The sequence below is a fragment of the Vulpes lagopus genome, chromosome 11, assembly GCF_018345385.1.
Source record: "Vulpes lagopus strain Blue_001 chromosome 11, ASM1834538v1, whole genome shotgun sequence".
In the NCBI taxonomy this organism is placed as follows: Eukaryota; Metazoa; Chordata; class Mammalia; order Carnivora; family Canidae; genus Vulpes; species Vulpes lagopus.
The window spans coordinates 96,675,102-96,693,187 of record NC_054834.1 but is presented as its reverse complement, the minus strand read 5'-3'; the positions used below and the strand labels follow the sequence as shown (position 1 = coordinate 96,693,187).

Genomic DNA, 18,086 nt, shown 5'->3' with positions numbered 1-18,086 from the left:
TTTTTAATTGCACTCCAAGGTAACTTCGGCTTAACTTTGAGATCCAAATCTGGCTTTGCCAACGAGGCCCACTGTTTGTCTTGTGAGGGGGCCACGGTGCAGCTGCCACGTGGGGACCCTGGCCACGGTGCTGCAGCGTGTGTGACCCCGCCGCCCGGCCAGGGGACGCTCGGTCCCGGGCTGCCCTCCCGTGCACCAGGGGCACCTGCGGCACCTGCGGCATGCTGCCAGAACCGCGCCCGGCGACAAGCACCCGGGGGGCCACACAGGCTTCGGACGTCCCCTTCTTCACGGGTCTGCAAGGGGCACGTGCCTTTTACAGCCTGCCATCCACGGCAGCCTCCTGCCCTTTGGAGACATCCGGTCAGAGCTACTCATCCCCGCCGAGGACAGTCCCTTTCATTTTAGATATCTCTGACTGTTAAGAGATTTCTTTATCGGGGATCCCTGGGTGGCTCAGCAGTTAGCGCCGCCTTCAGCCCGGGGCGTGACCCTGGAGACCCGGGATCGAATCCCACGTCAGGCTCCTGGTGCATGGAGCCTGCTTCTCCCTCTGCCTGGGTCTCTGCCTCTCTCTCTCTCTCTCTCTCTCTCTCTCTCTGTCTGTCTCTCATGAATAAATAAATAAAATCTTAAAAAAAATAAATATTGCCAATTTCTTTAGCAATTTCTCAGTCTAACCATGTAGCAGCTTCGGGTCTCCTCAGGGCAGCGGCGAGCATGGTGCCCTAGATTAAGCCAGAAGCGTCTGTAGTGTTGCAGAAGAATGATTATTGCCTTCCTTGGTCTGAGGATGCTACACATCTGAGCCCGCAGTGGGGAGCTGCCGCGAGCTGAGGCCCTGAGCCTGCTGCACGGAGCTGCTGCTCAGCGGCGGCCTCCCGCTCCGCAGATGCGCGTCGCTCTCTTGACCCAAAGTGGAAGCTTCTGCATTTCTCTAGAGTCCTCCAGTCCTTCCGCAGACTTGAGCCTTACGTGTTGTTTTGGACGGCAGACGGCCAGGTATTCACCGGTGTTCGCAGTTAAGGTTGAGGAGCCGCGGGCTTTGCTGTCCAGCGGCCCCGGGGACGGGACGGAGCCACCAAGGCGCCCAGCCCGGCCCGATCCCGCCGAGCAGGTTGGCGGCCGGAGCCGCCGGGCAGCTCTGCTGTGCCGCGGGGCTGGTGGGAAGAGACCAGGTTACTCCAAGGCAAAGCTGCTCGTCCTTTTTCCCATCTCAGCGAACCTGAGGTTACCACACACTCCCTTTAGCGAGTGGCTCATGCGAACAGCCCCTGTGATGTGGGGGTGCAGAGAGCAGGAGCGTTCCTGCAGGAGGCGCTCTGGACCAGCGTGGGGCGCCCACCCCCTCCTGCCCTGACTGCCCCGGGACGGTCCTCCCCAGGAAAGCAGGGCACTTAGCAGGCAGGACCTTGGGGAGCATCTGCAGGCGCACACAGCCGCCGGTTTTCCGGGGACCAACTGCAGGCCCAGGTCTTCCACGTTCCTCTGCACAAGCGGGCGCGTTCCCAGGGCGCCCCGCCTGCAGGCTGCAAACCCAGGGAGGGAGGCTCGGGAGGAAGAGAGGAGCTAGCAAGCCAGGGACTCTGTAACTGCCCTCGTGGTTTTGGTCCCTGAGCTGAGAACAGGGTGACACAGAAGCAGATGTCCTTCCTGGGCCTGGCTTCCAGAATGCGCAGGACAAAGACGCTGTCCGCAGGACGGGGCTGTGCGCACCCAGCCTGGCACAGGCCACAGCCCTGAGGCCATGGTCCCAAGCGCAAGTGTCCCTCCAGCTCCGATGGTGAGGAATTCACCTTGGAGCCCGGGAAGGGTCGGAGGGGCTTCTCAGACCAGATCCTGCGGTCTGGGCCTCCCTGGTGGCCTTCTGTGGCCCCTGCCCGCAGGCCTGGGTTGGCCAACTCATGCCTTCACGCCTATCCAGGCAGGTCGACTGTGCAGCACGCCCTTGCAGCTGGCTCCAGCTCCTCCGTGATCTCTGTACGGATTCTGGCCCCTGGCCAAGCCTTGCCTCAGCTCTCCAGTCCCTGAAGAGGAGCAGACTCCCGAGCCTGTTTTTCCAGTTCAGACCAGTGGGCCCTGCAGGCAGTGCCACCTCGCATGGTCACACTTTTTCGACCACCCTCCCTACCCCCCACAGCTGCCAGGACAGCCTCCCTCTTGGGCCGTGCTGCCTCTCTGCTCTGAGTCCTGTGAGATGTCAGGCCCCTTTGACGTGCCGCCCCTGAACAGTTTTTGTCTTTCGAAACTTCTCTTGCCCCTTGAGATCTTTGCCAACCTTGTTCTTAATGTTTCCCACATTGCCTTTTCTTTTCATATTTCTGCCCCTACTGATTTGACTCTGACCCCATCCATAGGCCTATCAAAGAATCACAGTCGATTTTTCCTTGCAGAACATGTGCAAAACCACACCTACATCACCTGATTATTTCACTCAGATCCTCGTATATTTAGGATAGGAATTTTTGTCCATAAGACCTAGAAATATATATAGTCTCTCACGTGCAGAGATCATGCCCATGATAGCAACCAAGTAGAATTAAGTGCACGGTAAATTAAGTGCACCAGAGATAAGACAAGAAGGCCCAGGAGCTCAGCCAGCCTCCACTATACGCATCATTGGGGAAGAACTCTGAGCCCTGTCCCCTGGCCCTGGATCTTTAATATTCAAGAGGAATGTGACATACAGATATACACAGGTAATGTGCATGATGCTCGTGGTATATTGTACAGATCACGGCCATGGGACATCGGAGCTCAGGTGTCCAGGCACATGTCTAAGCACAGGCCGCATATTGTTATCTCTGCATTCAGGAAAGGACAGTGAAGGGCAGACACAGCACCACGGAGAGGAGGGAGACAGAAAAATGTCCAGCCCGGAACAGAAGGCTAAGGGAGTCATAAACTATCAGTAATGCAAAATGCTGCTTAATCAAATTTTCTAATAAAATAAAAAAGATTCTTGGGGGGCAGCCGGGGTGACTCAGTGGTTTAGGGCTGCCTTCAGCCCAGGGTGTGATCCTGGAGACCCGGGATTGAGTCCTGCGTTGGGCTCCCTGCATGGAGCCTGCTTCTCCCTCTGCCTGTGTCTCTGCCTCTCTCTCTCTCTATCTCTCATGAATAAGTAAATAAAATCTTAAAAAAAAAAAAAAAAAGAAAAAAGAAAAAATTCTTGGATCAAAGCTTTGATATATAAAATCCGTTAAAAATGCTTCAGTGTATTGTTACTCACTAGGTCCAACACTGGAATATGACTGAGTTATTCTTTTATTCAACAAATATTTCTTGCACACTTATGATGTGCCAGACACCTTTTTGGGTGGAGAAATATCAGTGAATAAAACAGATCAAATACCTGGTTTAGGACACTTACATTCTAGTGGGGAAGACAGACAACGAAGAGGCAAGTAGAGGTTGTTTCAGATTATGAACCCAGCTGTCAGGGCAAGGTGATCTGTCTGAGAATGCTGGGTGTGGAAAATAGGAGAATGTTTGAAGGGTAGGCCACTCGGAGGAGGGGACACATGAGCTGATGCGAGAGAGTCAGACAGGTGAGGACTAGCAGGAGGACTAGCAGGGAGACAGTTTCAGGCAAAGGTAACAGCTAGTGCAAAGGCCCTGAGGCCAGAAAAAAAAAAAAGAGAAAACGCTGGTCTTGCCAACTTGGACTGACTACAGAGGAGATGAAGTGTGAGGTGAGGCTGGATGGTGCTCAGGGTAACAAGTCTGGATTTGATCATATTATGTTGTATTTAACATGGTTTTGGTTTCCTCTTGATATAGCTGCATGAAGTTACCTCTCTCTGCATTTTGCTTTCGGTTATCTCCTGTGTTGCGATTACTATCAATATTTCATGCGTTTATGCTTTCACCTTCTTAACTGTATACAATCTCTTAAGGGCCAAGGATTATGTATTGGATTTCTTTATATTTCCTAGCAAAAGCCTTTGCCTGAACAGTCAACACAGATTGCATTGCTTTGAAACATATCTTTTGGAGAATCTGCATTTAGCCCAGTGTGTGAGTTCTATATAAAGAAATAAACTTTCAAGGTCCTCGTGTAGATTTCTGTTGTGTTGGAAAGTTCTGAGAGTTGGATGTATTTGAACATTTCAATTTTCACTTGGAGATTCTTTTATCCACGCTTGATATAAACCTAGTGCTTTCTCCATGGATGTTGTAATAATATTATCGGTGATAGGAAACATATCGTTACTAATTATGTAATGCCATAATTAGTGACACAGAAATAAAAGGATTCAAAGCATTTCTCTTTCCTCAATGAATTAGCTTCTGTTAATGTTTCCAGAAGTGAAGAAGCTGGCCCCATGCTTCTCATTCCAAATAAAATGACTATCTTAAAATAATGTTCAAAAATAAATACACCTAAATATGGGTATGTCTGAAATAGAACCAACCTCCTAATACAGTAGCAACCGTGGCTATCAGCATGCTTTATGCAGCCTGGGATATAGTGGCAGCCAGCCAGCATATTATCCTCTAATCCATTGCTAGTCTACCTCCTAAATGTTATAAATATTCATGTATGCCATAGAAAGCTACAAAGGGCTTTATTCAAACATTTTTTTGAATACTCCTTTATGTTTCCCCCAAATGAAAGAATGTCTGCTTTTTTTTTTTTTGCATAAGGATCAGAGTGTGAATTCTCTTTTGTTCATACTCATAAATCCTGAAAACCAATATGCAACAAATTCTCTAATCCTCATTTCATACCTCAAGGGTAAAAAGGTTCAAAATAAAAATACTTAGGGCTGGCACAGTAGTCAGTAGTTTGCTGTGTCTGCAATGCTGCCACCAAGAACAGGCATCTGTGTTCCTGGCTACCCTGGTGACTTCTGCCCCTGGCAGGGGCTCCCTCTAGGGAGACCGCCGAACAGCCCCACAAAGGCTGCCAGCTGTGCTCACCACCTCAGCCTTGCGATGAATGATTGGGAAATGGCGTGGACATCGACCTGAAAAGAGAGATGTCTCCTTCCCTAGGACACACAGGGGCAGCAGCAGCCACTAGTGGGAGTTGTAAGTGGCAGTGGTAGTGTGGGGTGGGCTCGTTTACGGGGAGAGAAGGTCGGAAAGCTGACGACAAATGCCAGGTTGGCCAAAGCCAGGTTTAAAAAATATAATCAAATCTTCTCGAAATTCTGTTTCATTTTCTAGTAACATCGAACTCACAAAAAGGCAATTTTAAGACTAAACTTTCTCATGGTGTATGAATGAATAAAAGGAGTGAAATAAAATTTACGGTTGCTAGAGTGGAGGACCAATAGTTCTCTTTCAGTATCCTTTCTTCCTTTTCTCTCATAGGAGTAGAACCCCTTAATTTTTAGTGGGATACATGGATACCCCAATAAGGGTCACATCTTCTAATTTTCCTTGCATGTAACTAAGTTTCCAGCCAGTCGAAGGTGAACCCAATGGTGAGTGCCACTCCAGGTCATGTCCTGACAGGGAAGGAGCATGTCTTCATCTTCTCCCTCACCCCTTCCCTCCACCTGACCTGGCATGGTGGTGGTGTGCCATCTTGGACCATGTGGATGAAGGAATGGCAGGAGAGGAGAAGCCTGGCACCTTGACTGTCTCGTGAGCCATCACGCTCGCTTGGACATTCACATGAGAAAGAAATCCACTTAGCGTGTGTAAGCCATTGTTAATTCAGGTTTCTGCTATCATGGCCAGGTGTGTGAGCGCCCACTGCTGTGGACACAGAGTGGACCAATGGCGAAGGGGAACTCTAACAGCCATTGGATACGACTCTTCCTTTGAAGGTTATGGGTATGACACCAAGATCTAAAAGCCCAGAGGAAACAACTCTCATTCTCCTTGACAAATGTTTTTGTTATTCTTGTTTGTCCTGTTGAGTTCACTTTAATGATCAAAAGTTCTAAAGCTCACTCAAGTCTTTGGAGACTCTGTCTTCTACGCCTCTGTGCACATGTATATTTTAGAGTCAAATAGTTGGCTTAGCTATCCCTTAGTTTGCATTTCTGCATAAGTGATCTGGAAGGTTCTTTACCTATTTGCTAAATCTTTCATTTCTGGAAAACAGGTTTTAAGAAATCAGGGAAATGTGTTTAATTCTCCATACTAATAAGTGAGCAAAGAAGGTTTTTTTTTCCCCCTTTGATCAAAGAATTATTAAACTGACAGTATTAGAGATGCTCGTACTCTGCTGTCAGAGGGGAACACTGCTGAGGGAATATTTGCCCTCTAGCACAGGGTGTCTTTGAGGAGTGTGGACCCATGGGTTATTTTCTAACGAGCTTAGGACATGGAAACATTTTCCCCAGCACTTGCTATACTTCTTTACCAGGCTGGGCTTGCATTAAGCTCATTACCAGAGCTGGATGGTGTGATCTTTCCAGAACCACCACAGGATGTTTCCAGCTCTCCTGGAGTTGTGTATGCCAGCTGAACTTCAAGAAACATTTGGAAGAACAGTTTTCTGAGAAGAATTCTATAGCACTATATATATATGGCTTAAAGGAATACTTATGGACTTTGGACCCATCTAGAATCTCCAGACATACATGGAGGAGGCGTGATCCCCATTTCTGCTGGGGAAACTGACCCACAGAGAAGTTAAGGGATGGCTACCAAGGGACAAAGCTGAGAACTGAACCTCAGGTCTCCTGAACTCCCACGTCCTGAGCTTTTCCTGCAGTGCCATATTCACCACTGCAAACCATAACCCCAGGCAGATGCTTACCCACACGGAGATAACACTGTAACACCCTATCCATCCAGGCTGCAGCCAAAGGATTTAGAAGACAATGGAGCATTCCATTAACATGCACTATGTAGCTAAAGATAGGTTTTGGCATGACCTGCTTTATTGCTTCACGGAAGATAAGAAAATAAACTGCAAAGTAACTAATGCCAGATAACAGCTTTTTCTTGATGAGGGGAGCTGCAAAATACCAAATGTGTGCCAGTTCCACATCTGTTGTTTTTTAAAAAATTTGTTTTTGGGTACAAAGATTTTCAAGTCCCTTCTCTGAACTTGGGCGAACTTTATTTATTTATGCATTTAGATGAATGCTCCATAAGAAAGGTCTGCTATGGAGTTGCCTTTTACCTACATGCACTAAAGTCAGGCTCAGCAGATAAACAACTCGAAGGCATCCTGGGGAAGTCTAGCTCTATGAACCTTACAGCAAAACAACAACATGGAAGTCACTCTGGAACATTCGTGCATTTTAGCAACAGGCAGCCAAGGACGAGGCACACAGCATAAAAGCTAGCTGCTGCTGTGAACTGCAGCACAAATACCATTCAATTTTCCAAAAGAGAACTGACAGCCTAAAATAGGTAGCCGATTTGAACCAAATATTTCAAAACTCTTTTATGTGTAACTAGTTTTTTTTTTTAACGCGGCAGCATATATGGAAATTATTTCCCTTATTAGTGCAAATGCAGATTTTATTTTAAAAAAACATTGTGGTTAAGGTTATAATACTGTACGTACCATTTTTTCAAAGTTTACTAGATTGTCAATGAACGTCTTGTTCCCCTCATGAGTAAATGTCATATCTGCACAGAAATAAAAGTCACATTCTAATCACTAACAGAAATATGTCATACAAAGAAACCACAATAGCACCATTAGATTATGCTGGAGGATTTGCATAACACTGCAGTTGAAAAAAGCTGATAATAGTTTCTTTTATGTTGGGTGTTTAACTTTTGAAAGCACTTTACCCGAGATTGGTAAAATTTCCAAACTAACCCTCTGTTTCACTATCAAGTCTTCCAAATCATAGATCCCTCCTCCTCCGATAATCTTCCCAACCCTTTCCGAAAAGTTAAGGGGGAGAGGAGGTGATGGAGAAGGTGCGGGGATGGGGCCGTTCTTTCCAAAGAGATCAGTCTAGTTAGGCTCTTGTTCGTTTTCTTCCCCACATACTCATCCCTGGCTTGACCTGTGTGTTTTCTTAGAATTACCTTTAATGAGCAAAGGCATGAAGGGGATGAGAGGAGGCTCCAGCTTAGCCACTGTCAGCCTGTAGGCCCTGTGGTTCCTGGAAGGATCCTTTAGAGAAACAGAGATTTGGCTGGTTAATGACTAATGACACATATACCACCCCCTCTACCTCCCAACGCACCTAGACTTGTTATCCCCACAATCAGATAGTTTTCAACAAAGTGTAGCTGTACAAGAAAGGCTGAATTAGCCGAGTTAGCTGAATTTTTATCTTAAAACAACTTCCCGTCTGACATGAAAATGATTTGCTTTGCTCCCGTTTTTGCTCGAGGGGCAGACTTGCCTGCGGGGGTTGAGGGGAGAGATTCCTTCTGAGAGCAAATACAACCGGAGTAAAACAAACCCCAACCACGAGATCCCCCTCTCCTGAAGCACGGTCTCCTTCCTGGGAGTTCCAACTCCCCTCTCCCTGCCATTGCCTTGCCAGCCCCTTGCACCCTCTCTGAAACCACCTCATCACTTCTACCAGGTCCAATTCACTCCTTTTCTGACTGTGAACACCTCCCAGCCAATGGGGAACAATAATTTTGGCAAGGCAAGGAAAATGCAGCTTCCAACCCATAGCCAACCTGGGCTAGGCGGAAAGGATCCTATTACACAGCTTTTCTTAGTTACACAAATTGACCTTATGTGGGACATAAGTCCTCTTTAAGTTAGCTCCTGAGGGTGCCTTTCATTAGTCAGACATGCTTGTTTTAGCAGCACTAAAATGGGATCATAAACTTCTTAAAGTCATACAAGGACAGGTAAAATTTCTGAAATGAGAACTTCAATTCAGCTAATCAGAAATTGGATTAATGCAGACAGTGAACAGAATAAAGGAGCCACTGTCACTTACCATTAAACTTTCAAACTCTGCATAGAACTTCTTGAACTTGCTTGGCAGTTTCTGTTAATGAAACAAAAATGCCACACTCATATGTCAGGTTCAACATCGAGATATGTATCCTGTGTTACCATATCTAGGGGGAAAAATGTATTTCTTTGGCTTTTAATCAAACATCTCTAAAAAAAAGAAAAAAGGCCAGACTATAATCTGTCTTCCATTTGAGCATAATCTGGAATACAGAGAATTTACCTTTTAAGACTCTGTGAAACAAAAGTAATTACAGATGCTTTGGTCTTACTGTTTTCATAATGTTTTCTAGTAATTCATAGAGAGGACTGCGTTCTCAGACCACAAGTGGTTTGGAATTACCTCCTCCCACACCTTTTAAACTCTCAGATTCCCACAATTAGCACTTTAGACCAGAGAATATTAGGATTAAAAGTTTTAGAAACTACCTATTTCAATCCTCCTCTTCCCTTATAATGTAAATTACACGAGCACGGAAATTTTCATTGGTTTTGCTTATTGCTATATCCCCAGTGCCTGAATAGTGTTGGGTACGTAGTCAGTGCTCAATAAATATGTATTTGAATAGATTAAACATCTCCTATGGAAGAAATTAGGTCTCACAGTTTAAATGACATATGCAAAGTCGCACAGCTGATGACAGTCAAAGCCTCTGGGATTCACGTCACCTGCCTCCTTTCTACGGCCATTCTCACATGCTCTAGGCTTTTCCACACTAGCATTTCCCCATGTGATCTCTCCTGCCTGCTACCCTACAAACACTGCTGGTTCTCCTGATGCAGTGCCCGATTTAGGGCCGCCCACCGGCTGTACCCACATTCTGACACTAATAGGCCATTATGGAGTCCTCTTTCCATCTACTGGTTCTCACTTTGCTTGGGTCCTGAGATCTTCGTAACCCTCAACTGTTCTCTTCTGATAGGGCCACACCAAGACCTCTAGAGCAGCATGATGTGTCTCCACTCCCGACACTAAGTTTTGACTGAGTCCCAGGCCTCAGAGATTCCCAGCTCAGCTCTGCTTCCCGCACAAAGTCTACCGGCTACAACGCATTGACCAGTTAGGCCTCTGCAATCACAGAAAAGCTCCTCTCCCTTCTTTATCATGTCTGAATTGGTTTGTCATATTCCCATTTAAACACCTGTAAAAAATCTTATTTTGTTTCTTGGACCAGTCTCCTACATATCCTCCAAGCTCATTCTCCTAGTACCTCTTTTCCAGTTCAGTTTTGAGGAAATCTGATATCCCTGCTCAGGGGGGACGTCCAAAGGGATGAGAGCCAGGATGGGCACCAAGGGATGTGAGGATCTCATTCCACATGTAGTATCCAAATCACCATGGTAGGGGAGATCTTGCCATGGACATGGACCACTTTAAAAATTAGACGTGAATTATAATTTAGGTTAGGTCTATTGCTTGACTTCTCTTTATGTAGCTAGCTTTTGGGTCAAAGGCAGGACGGCATATGGTAATACAGATCTTTGTAGGGTTTTTTTTTTTTTTGAGATCTTTGTAGGTCTTAACACTATTATCTACATACACTCTGTGCTTCCAGAGCAGTGGTTCTCAACTGGGGTCAGTTTTGCACCCCTCATCCCACATCCACCAGGGGACATTTGGTGACATCTGCAGGCATTTTTTTAATTGTCACAACTGGGGTGGAGCAGAGCGAGGAGTGCTACTGGTAGATAGGAGGTTGAGGCCAGGGATGCTGCTAAGCATCCCATGTTACACAGGACAGCCCGCAATGAGGAATTATCCTGCCCGCGGTGTTAGTACTGCCAAGGCTGAGAAGCTGCTCTAGGATCTCACTCCATTTGCTTGCAATCAGATTGGTCTTTCGCTTCCAGGTTGAATGGTTCCCTTTGCCACGTGCTGGAGGTTTCTTTCCCTGTTTCACTCATGGACAGTTTCACTCGTCTTCCATCATTCCTGGGACGTCAGGCCCCGAGTCTTGCCCTGCTCACGTCGGGGCCATGGTGCCTGTGGAGGTTCTTGGCAAGTTCAGGTAGAGAAACCCAAATCAAAGATGCTTACGAATGAAAGTTCTTCCCACAGGATGGTATAATTACATTTTGCCTGGCAGAGCAGAAGCTTCTACACCAGGAGGGGTTAACCTTCTCTTTCAGCAACACGCAAGGCTGGGAACCGTAGCAGGCCGAAGGCTGGGCCTCTTCAGGTTCCGTAAAAATGAAGGACTGACCAGTTAACTCTTTCTGCTGACTGCACCCTCCTGCCCCCAAGCAGCCTGATTTTTCTCTTTAGACCAAGAAAGGACACTCTGATAGTGTTCCCTGGCATGCTATGGCCTCATGTCTGGCTGCTGTTATGATCCTTGCACCTGGCCTCCTGGGACCCCTGGAAGGTGTTACGCCCTCTTTGATCCTCCGCACCAAATCATTTGGTCTCCATCTGGGCATCAGTAGTTGGAAACAGGCCGGGGAAGGCAGACTCTCCGAGAGGAAACCCTAGGTTTCCAGAGATTCTAGGAGCCTTGGGCTCCAAGACAGGGGAGCGTGAACTATGGCTTCATCGCCTCGTTTTTGTGGCAGCCCTAACTCTGTCCGTTTACCAGCTGGAAGATGATACAGCTGCGTGGCACGCAGGCCTCACCAATTCCCTCATTCCTATATTCAGGGGATGAGCTGCTGTGTGCTGCATCTGCCTGGAATTTTAAGAGAAACCCAAGACAGAAGAACTTGTGCGGACCTGTCCTATAAACAATGGAAACATTTAGGAGGGGCAGAGAAAGAAAACAGTTTCAAGAGGGAAGTGGGGAAGGAAATGTTTTAAGGAAAAATATTTAGAAATGCAAACAGCTGCCTTTGGTGCCTTTTTAAAGCACCCTCGCAAATTAAGTCTCTGTTATCTACTCCTTGACCTCTTTTTGTGTCCCACTTACACATACTTTTTTATTTTTAGTAAGAGTCTATTTTTGTGTGTATGTTCTATTAGAGATTAGTATTTCTTCAGCTATATACCACATGTAAGGGGTCGGGCACATTTTGAGTACTTAGCTGATGAAAAATGAAGATGTTTAGCACAAATAACAAACTGTCAACAAACCACTTAATCATATTTGTTCCAGAAATTCACAACACACCTGCATGACTTTTGCCGCAACCTGAATATTAGCCAACTGTTGTTCCTCCATACACAGAGAGGTCGGCCAGGCGGTTAAGAGATACTTAGTACTCAGCTGGGCCAAACAGTTGGCCTTTTGGCTAATTTTCCCCAGAGCAAAATGACTACTTGGATAAAAATGGATCTTCTGTCCTCTTTTAATTATAGATAAGGCAATAAGCAGACATTCCAAAGAACAGCAGCATCTATGAGCAAAACCTATGAAACCATGCAAGCCATGTTGTTGGCTCATGTTCTACCTAGGAACTAGACGTATTACTATTTACCTTGTACAGACCAAGAAGCCAAGACCCTCACCCGTTCCCCCCAACACGAAAGGACAATACCTTTTTAAATTCACACTCTCAGGCAACTGGAAAGGAGACAGGTCACTTCTCTCAAAGTGTCCCACCTTTTCCATTGTTATACCAGTGTGAGTGATATTTCTATTAAAAAAGCTCACTGGTGAGCCTGTGTTTTTATTCTTAAGGTAAAAGTCACAGCTGGATCTCAGCTGAAGCTTACCTCCCACGTGAGTGCCAAGCGGCTCACAGCAACATTACTTAGTCCCATGACGATGGCAAAAAAGGAATTCAGATTTTTGTACTCCTTACAGCTGAAATACAAGAGGCACATGGCTGAGTAAAATGCCACCTCTGAGTGAGATTAAAAAAAAAAATTAGAGTTCTATTTTCTGATAGTCATTAATATTCGTCAGGACTCTTTATGAGAGCAGGCAATGATAGATTTAATGCACTGTATAAGTTCCACTTGGGTGACCACGTTTGGCTATCTGACTTCCCACTGTAATTTTAGAAAGGTGATGGTTCTGGCCATCTAGGTTCAGGTTTTGAGAAGGAATTTAAAGACCCCTACCCTAGGGATTGTTATGATGACCTCGGAGCTTCCTAAAAGCCTTGTTGGACCTGGAAGGAGACATCTCATAGGATAAGACAAGTAAGCAAAATGTCCTTGAAGACTTTGGGACGTTGAGCCCAAGACTGGTCGCCTCCTGGCAGCCTGAGAGGGCACCGGGAAGTCATATTGCTGCAACCGCCATGGCTTCTGGTTTATTGAGAAATAGCAACTTACAAGTCATGATTCCGATAAAGCTGACAAAGAACCTAAACAACTGACCAAAATAAGTAACCTTAGGGCAGCCCCGGTGGCTCAGTGGTTTAGTGCTGCCTTCGGCCCAGGGCATGATCCTGGAGACACGGGATCGAGTCCCACGTCGGGCTCCCTGCGTGGAGCCTGCTTCTCCCTCTGCCTGTGTCTCTGCCTCTCTCTCTCTCTCTGTCTCTCATGAATAAATAAAAAAAAAAAAAAAAAAGTAACCTTATCTTCTCTGTGTTTTACTGATGTGGATGAGGCTGATCATTTTGAATCTGTACTTATGCAACTATTAACCTTAATGAATGTTTATTTGGGAATAAGAATATTGTGGAACAAGGTAAAAGATTCTTACTAGAATGGCAATATTTAGCCCAGGTACTTGATTTCACTTAAAAAAAGAAAAAGAAAAAAAAAAAAAAAAAAAAGAAGGAACGCCCAACTTCTTCATGCCATTTCCTTGAAAAGGGAAAGAATTATTTTGCAACAAGTGCAAATCCTTTACCCCAAATCAGTATAGTAATCTAAGTCAACTGCATCATAATTAAATCCTGTTTGGATGAACATTTTTGCAAAAGGCTAAATTGTTGCTTTTGCTGCCTGGGTTCTCTTTGCAGAGGAAGCAATGAGCGATTCTTAAATGGTCTGTGCGCAAAGAGGAAAATAGATTTCAGAGAAGCTATCGTGTGTCTTATCCCACTGGTGAAAAAGCAAGCAAGGCCTTTGCTGTGCTGGGGCAGTGGCTCTCAGGTCATGGACTGAAAGCAGATTCAGAGACCCCCCCACCCCCGGCCAGGGCTAAAGGCAAAGGGGATCACGTTCCTGTGTTTGCCTTTGTCCTATCCACGTGATCTTGGACTTGCAGGAACACAGGCCTGCCTTTCTGGTCACTGCTCTGGTCACTGTTACCAACTAACTTCATCACCCTAGGTAAGTCAGGAATTATCCCCATGCCTCAGTCTCCTCATCTGCAAAAGGAGATGATAGCACTTAAACCCCCCAACTTCATAAAGCTCTGGGCAGGTCGAAGAGCTTACATGGAATTTGTTGAAGTTCTCTAAAAACACCGTGTAAAAAATGCTATTGCCACTGGGTTTTGATCTCGTCCTTGTAGATCTTGGTTTATGAGAGTCTACAATCTTCTCCAACGGGGCTGTGTAAACAGCTCCACTGCAGGACCGCATGGCTTAGTAAAGGTTAAATAATACAAGCCAATTTATACCAAAGGCCAAAGCCACCTACTCAGTCACATAATCAGAAGAAAGATAAAAAAGGCAAAAGCATTACAAACAATTCCTGAATTTTTGAAAGGCTCCCTTTTGTTGCCACTGTAAAATAATAGGATTAGGCCCCGAAAGGCTTTCTGATTCCCCCACATTGGTGTGCAGATTGCCTTTCTCTTCTCCTTGTGCCATTTAGCACTGCCAGGCTAAGGTGAAGAGAGAATGTGCTCTTTACAACAGGAAAGCATGTATGGTCACAGTTTCTGTAATCCTCTCCTTCCGAATATGCAAAGACACCTGTCCCTTGCAACCAGGGTGCTCAGTCTCCTAGAAAAAAGTGGCTATCCTTTGAACCAGAAATTCATAAGCATCATTTTACCAAATCTTTCTTCAAAAAGGCAGCTTTTCCAAATGAAGAGATACCGGCATTTGAATCTGCAGATTTGGATATCCGGTTGAACCCTCAAATTTTTGGCAAAATGATTCGAAGCATTTGGCAAGTGGATATGTATGAAATGTCAAGCAGCATTTACCTCTTTGTTTAGCTCTGGAAATCAGACTCTGTATGGGATCTAAACTATTTGGCTCAAGAAAATTGCTAGCTGGGGTCACTTGGGCTCCCCACCTTCCTATGCTAGAGCTCCCTGCATTTAGAAAGAAGTCTCCCAGCCATGGGCCACATTTAGCATTTTATTTTTAGCATTGTGGTGATACCAAAAACATGGAAGTAAACAGGAGGTTGTCAGGCATATCTAAGTAGCAGGAGAAGATTAAATTCATGTCAGGGAGAAATCTAACTGGCCCCTGCAGTAAATAAATTGTTTCCCATGAAGTGCTATTAAATGGAATATTTATAAGTTGCTCCCTTTTTCTGATGTTGATGGAGATGATTTTCATACCAGGTTAGCTCGCCTTTATGCATTTTACTGATTTTATTCTGGCTGAGTTGGGTGTGCGGATGTACGTGCATGTTTCCACTGCCCTCTACTGGCAAGAGGGTGTCATGTTGGACATTGACTTGAGCCTTCTCCATACAACTTTGCTACAACACAACTTTGTTTGCCAAAGGACTCTTTAAATTGGAGGAGGCACAAGGCCAGGTAGTACAGAGCAAAAAGAGGTCACGATTTTGACTCCGGCATCAGTGCTGTAAGACGTTAATTGATTATATACTGATGTCCAGTATTTCAAAAGCCAAATGAAACGAATCTTTTACGAGTTCAGTTCTTAAGCCCCTGTCATTGTTCCGTGTGCATAAGGAGATCCTATATCTTGCCTTTTTTTTTTTTTTTTAAAGACGTAGCCTAATGGAACAAAATGAAAATGCAGTTCAAACGTTCTTCTCTTCCCAAGCTAATGATACTTACTGGGCTGCTATCTTAATAAATTTTTTTAAGAGCTGAACACGCTTGCTGGGCTGGGAACAAAGGCAAATCTCAGTGACAACCCAAAACTGAATTTCATTAAATCTCCTCAGGAACAAATCCAAGTTTGCTGTGGTCTTTTTAAAATTATGCCTTCCAAATGTGTGATAAATTAGCTCCAGCTAGAAAAGAAAAGAAAACAATTTTATTCCTTTGTTTTTCAATCAAAACACCAACGAGCCTTCTCTATTTGTCAAGACAAGTTGACGCTGGTCAGCAAATGTGAATACAATCACTGGCCAGGATTCAACTTGTACTACAGAGTGAGAGGGCTTCGGGGGGCTTCTTAAATATAGAACTAATCACGAGGTGCCATTGGCTTAACATACTCGGGAAGACAGAGCTTACTGTAACTCATGAAGATTTTTCTTTAATACCCAAAGACTTTGTAACAGGCTTTATTAATAAACTCAATATTTATAAGGACGGTCATGTGGTTTCCACATTGCAGCACATACCAACATTTGCAGGTGAGCCATCTGGCAAGCTCCATCCAGAACTGCAAAGGTATCTCTAATGCTCTCAACCGAGCACCTTACCTCATGCACACAGTTGAAGAGTTCCCAATCATAAATTGTCATCTGGTATGCCAAATCTTTGGAGCTCATCAGTTCAAAAGTTCCTACTGTTCCAACAGTTGGGCCTTCCTGCTCTGGCAAGGGAGTCTATGAATAATAATGGAAAAATATATCAGAATCTCAGAACAGATAAGTACTTCATGCTGAATGCTTTAAGGGGAAAGGATTCTGGAGGTGCTTTCAGGAATATCTTGAAACTTTGATTTTACCCAGAGTGGAAAGACGCCTTTGTTCTTAATGCTCACTTGCTTCAGTGCCATCCTTAGAGTCATATCATCATTATCATCAATTCCACTGACTGAAAAATGTGGACCATAGCAAATAAGATTAGGGGAGGAGTGACCTATGGAGGTTCCCCTGTGCTTGGGGCTGGGAGATTCCTGAAAACAATTCCTTTTCTCTGGTAGAGATATAAGAAGTCCTTGGAAGTGTTTTCCTCCTATTTTTCACTGGAGCTGTTCCGGAGCAGGTACTGGCATGGGTAGTTTTGGACATTTAGCCACAGCACCACTTACTGTTGCAGGGGCTGGTGATGTGGTGACGCTGCTGCATGTCCAGCTCTTATAACACATGGCCTGAGCTTACTGGGTGGCAGAGGGCTCTGCATACTGACATTGCATATGCTGGCCCATCCCTCCACTCTCGGAGAGAGGCTGAGCTGCAGATGATATCACATGGTCATGGTGTTTTGGGCTTAGGGCTTCAGAAAACCAAATTCTGCTACTTTCTGGAAGACCCTCATTCAAAACTTTCTGATTTACTTATCTCATTTGTATATTATGAGAAGTGACTGAGACTGCTTTTCCTTAGTAAAAGGAATGATTTATATACATTGGAAACTTATGTGTAATATATGAACATTTATGGATCTGTAATACATGCCCAAAGCTACAAAAGGCACATGAATTGACAGAGAACTTCCCTAATGCCATGCTCATCATATTAAAATATTCAATATTTATGTTGGAAATACTAACGTTGTGCAAGTAATAGCATTGTTATTATCAGCATCATCCATAACCACTTTATTCCAGAAATGCTCCCTGCTTTCTGGGCGCTAAAGAAATGACACATCCAGGATGTAAGTGGTCCCTGCAAGTTTACAGTCTAAGGGAGGCTCAGCCCTGACCACGGAGTCCCTCTATATTCAATAAACAGTCAGCTGCTGGCATTGATTTGTGAGTATAAAAGACAGACAAAAGCAACACACACCTGATGCCCAGGTACACGGATAAACATGTGGGAGAACAGGAGTGGGCTTTTTTGAGAGTTAATGGGCATTTCAAAAGAAAGTGCAACCTGAAGAGGTTCTTGGAGAAAGAAGCCGGGCTGTAAAAGATTAAACAAACTTGGCTGGGTTAGAAGGGCAAGGTTTTCCCTGAGCACCCAGGACGGTCTGTCGAAAGATGGCAAGAGAGGTAGGGAGGCTGGAAAGCTGTCGGGAGACCTGTTTGTCAGGAACAGAGAGTCTAGGGGAACCAAACAGACAGACAGCTCAAACAGCTTTAGAAAATCTGCGAGTGCCAGACGAAAAGCTGGGTTTTGCAACAGACCAGCTTTAGAGGGCAACAGACTTTAAATGCAAATCTCACTCTAACGACACAGACTTGGATGCTTTCCCTTGTCTCTTGACTGTCTGTTTCCAGTTCTGGGAACTTGGTGTCGCAGTAGTGGGTATGCAGGCTTTTTTTTTTTTTTTTTTTAAGATTTTATTTATTTATTCATGAAAGACACACACACACAGAGAGGCAGAGACACAGGCAGAGGGAG

General features: G+C 45.1%; 1 protein-coding gene across 14 annotated transcripts in view; it reads right to left on the bottom strand.

The window, feature by feature from the left end:
- Window positions 1-18,086, bottom strand: part of RAPGEF4 (Rap guanine nucleotide exchange factor 4) — a 284,560-nt gene that overhangs the window by 6,800 nt on the left and 259,674 nt on the right. For all 14 annotated transcript variants that reach the window (XM_041721890.1, XM_041721892.1, XM_041721891.1 and 11 more), the window contains 6 exons: window positions 16,278-16,403; window positions 15,682-15,860; window positions 12,504-12,594; window positions 8,838-8,888; window positions 7,960-8,047; window positions 7,484-7,548 (listed from right to left, as the gene is read on the bottom strand). In XM_041721890.1, coding sequence (XP_041577824.1) covers window positions 7,484-7,548; window positions 7,960-8,047; window positions 8,838-8,888; window positions 12,504-12,594; window positions 15,682-15,860; window positions 16,278-16,403 — 600 coding nt within the window. The remainder of the gene's footprint in view (window positions 1-7,483; window positions 7,549-7,959; window positions 8,048-8,837; window positions 8,889-12,503; window positions 12,595-15,681; window positions 15,861-16,277; window positions 16,404-18,086) is intronic.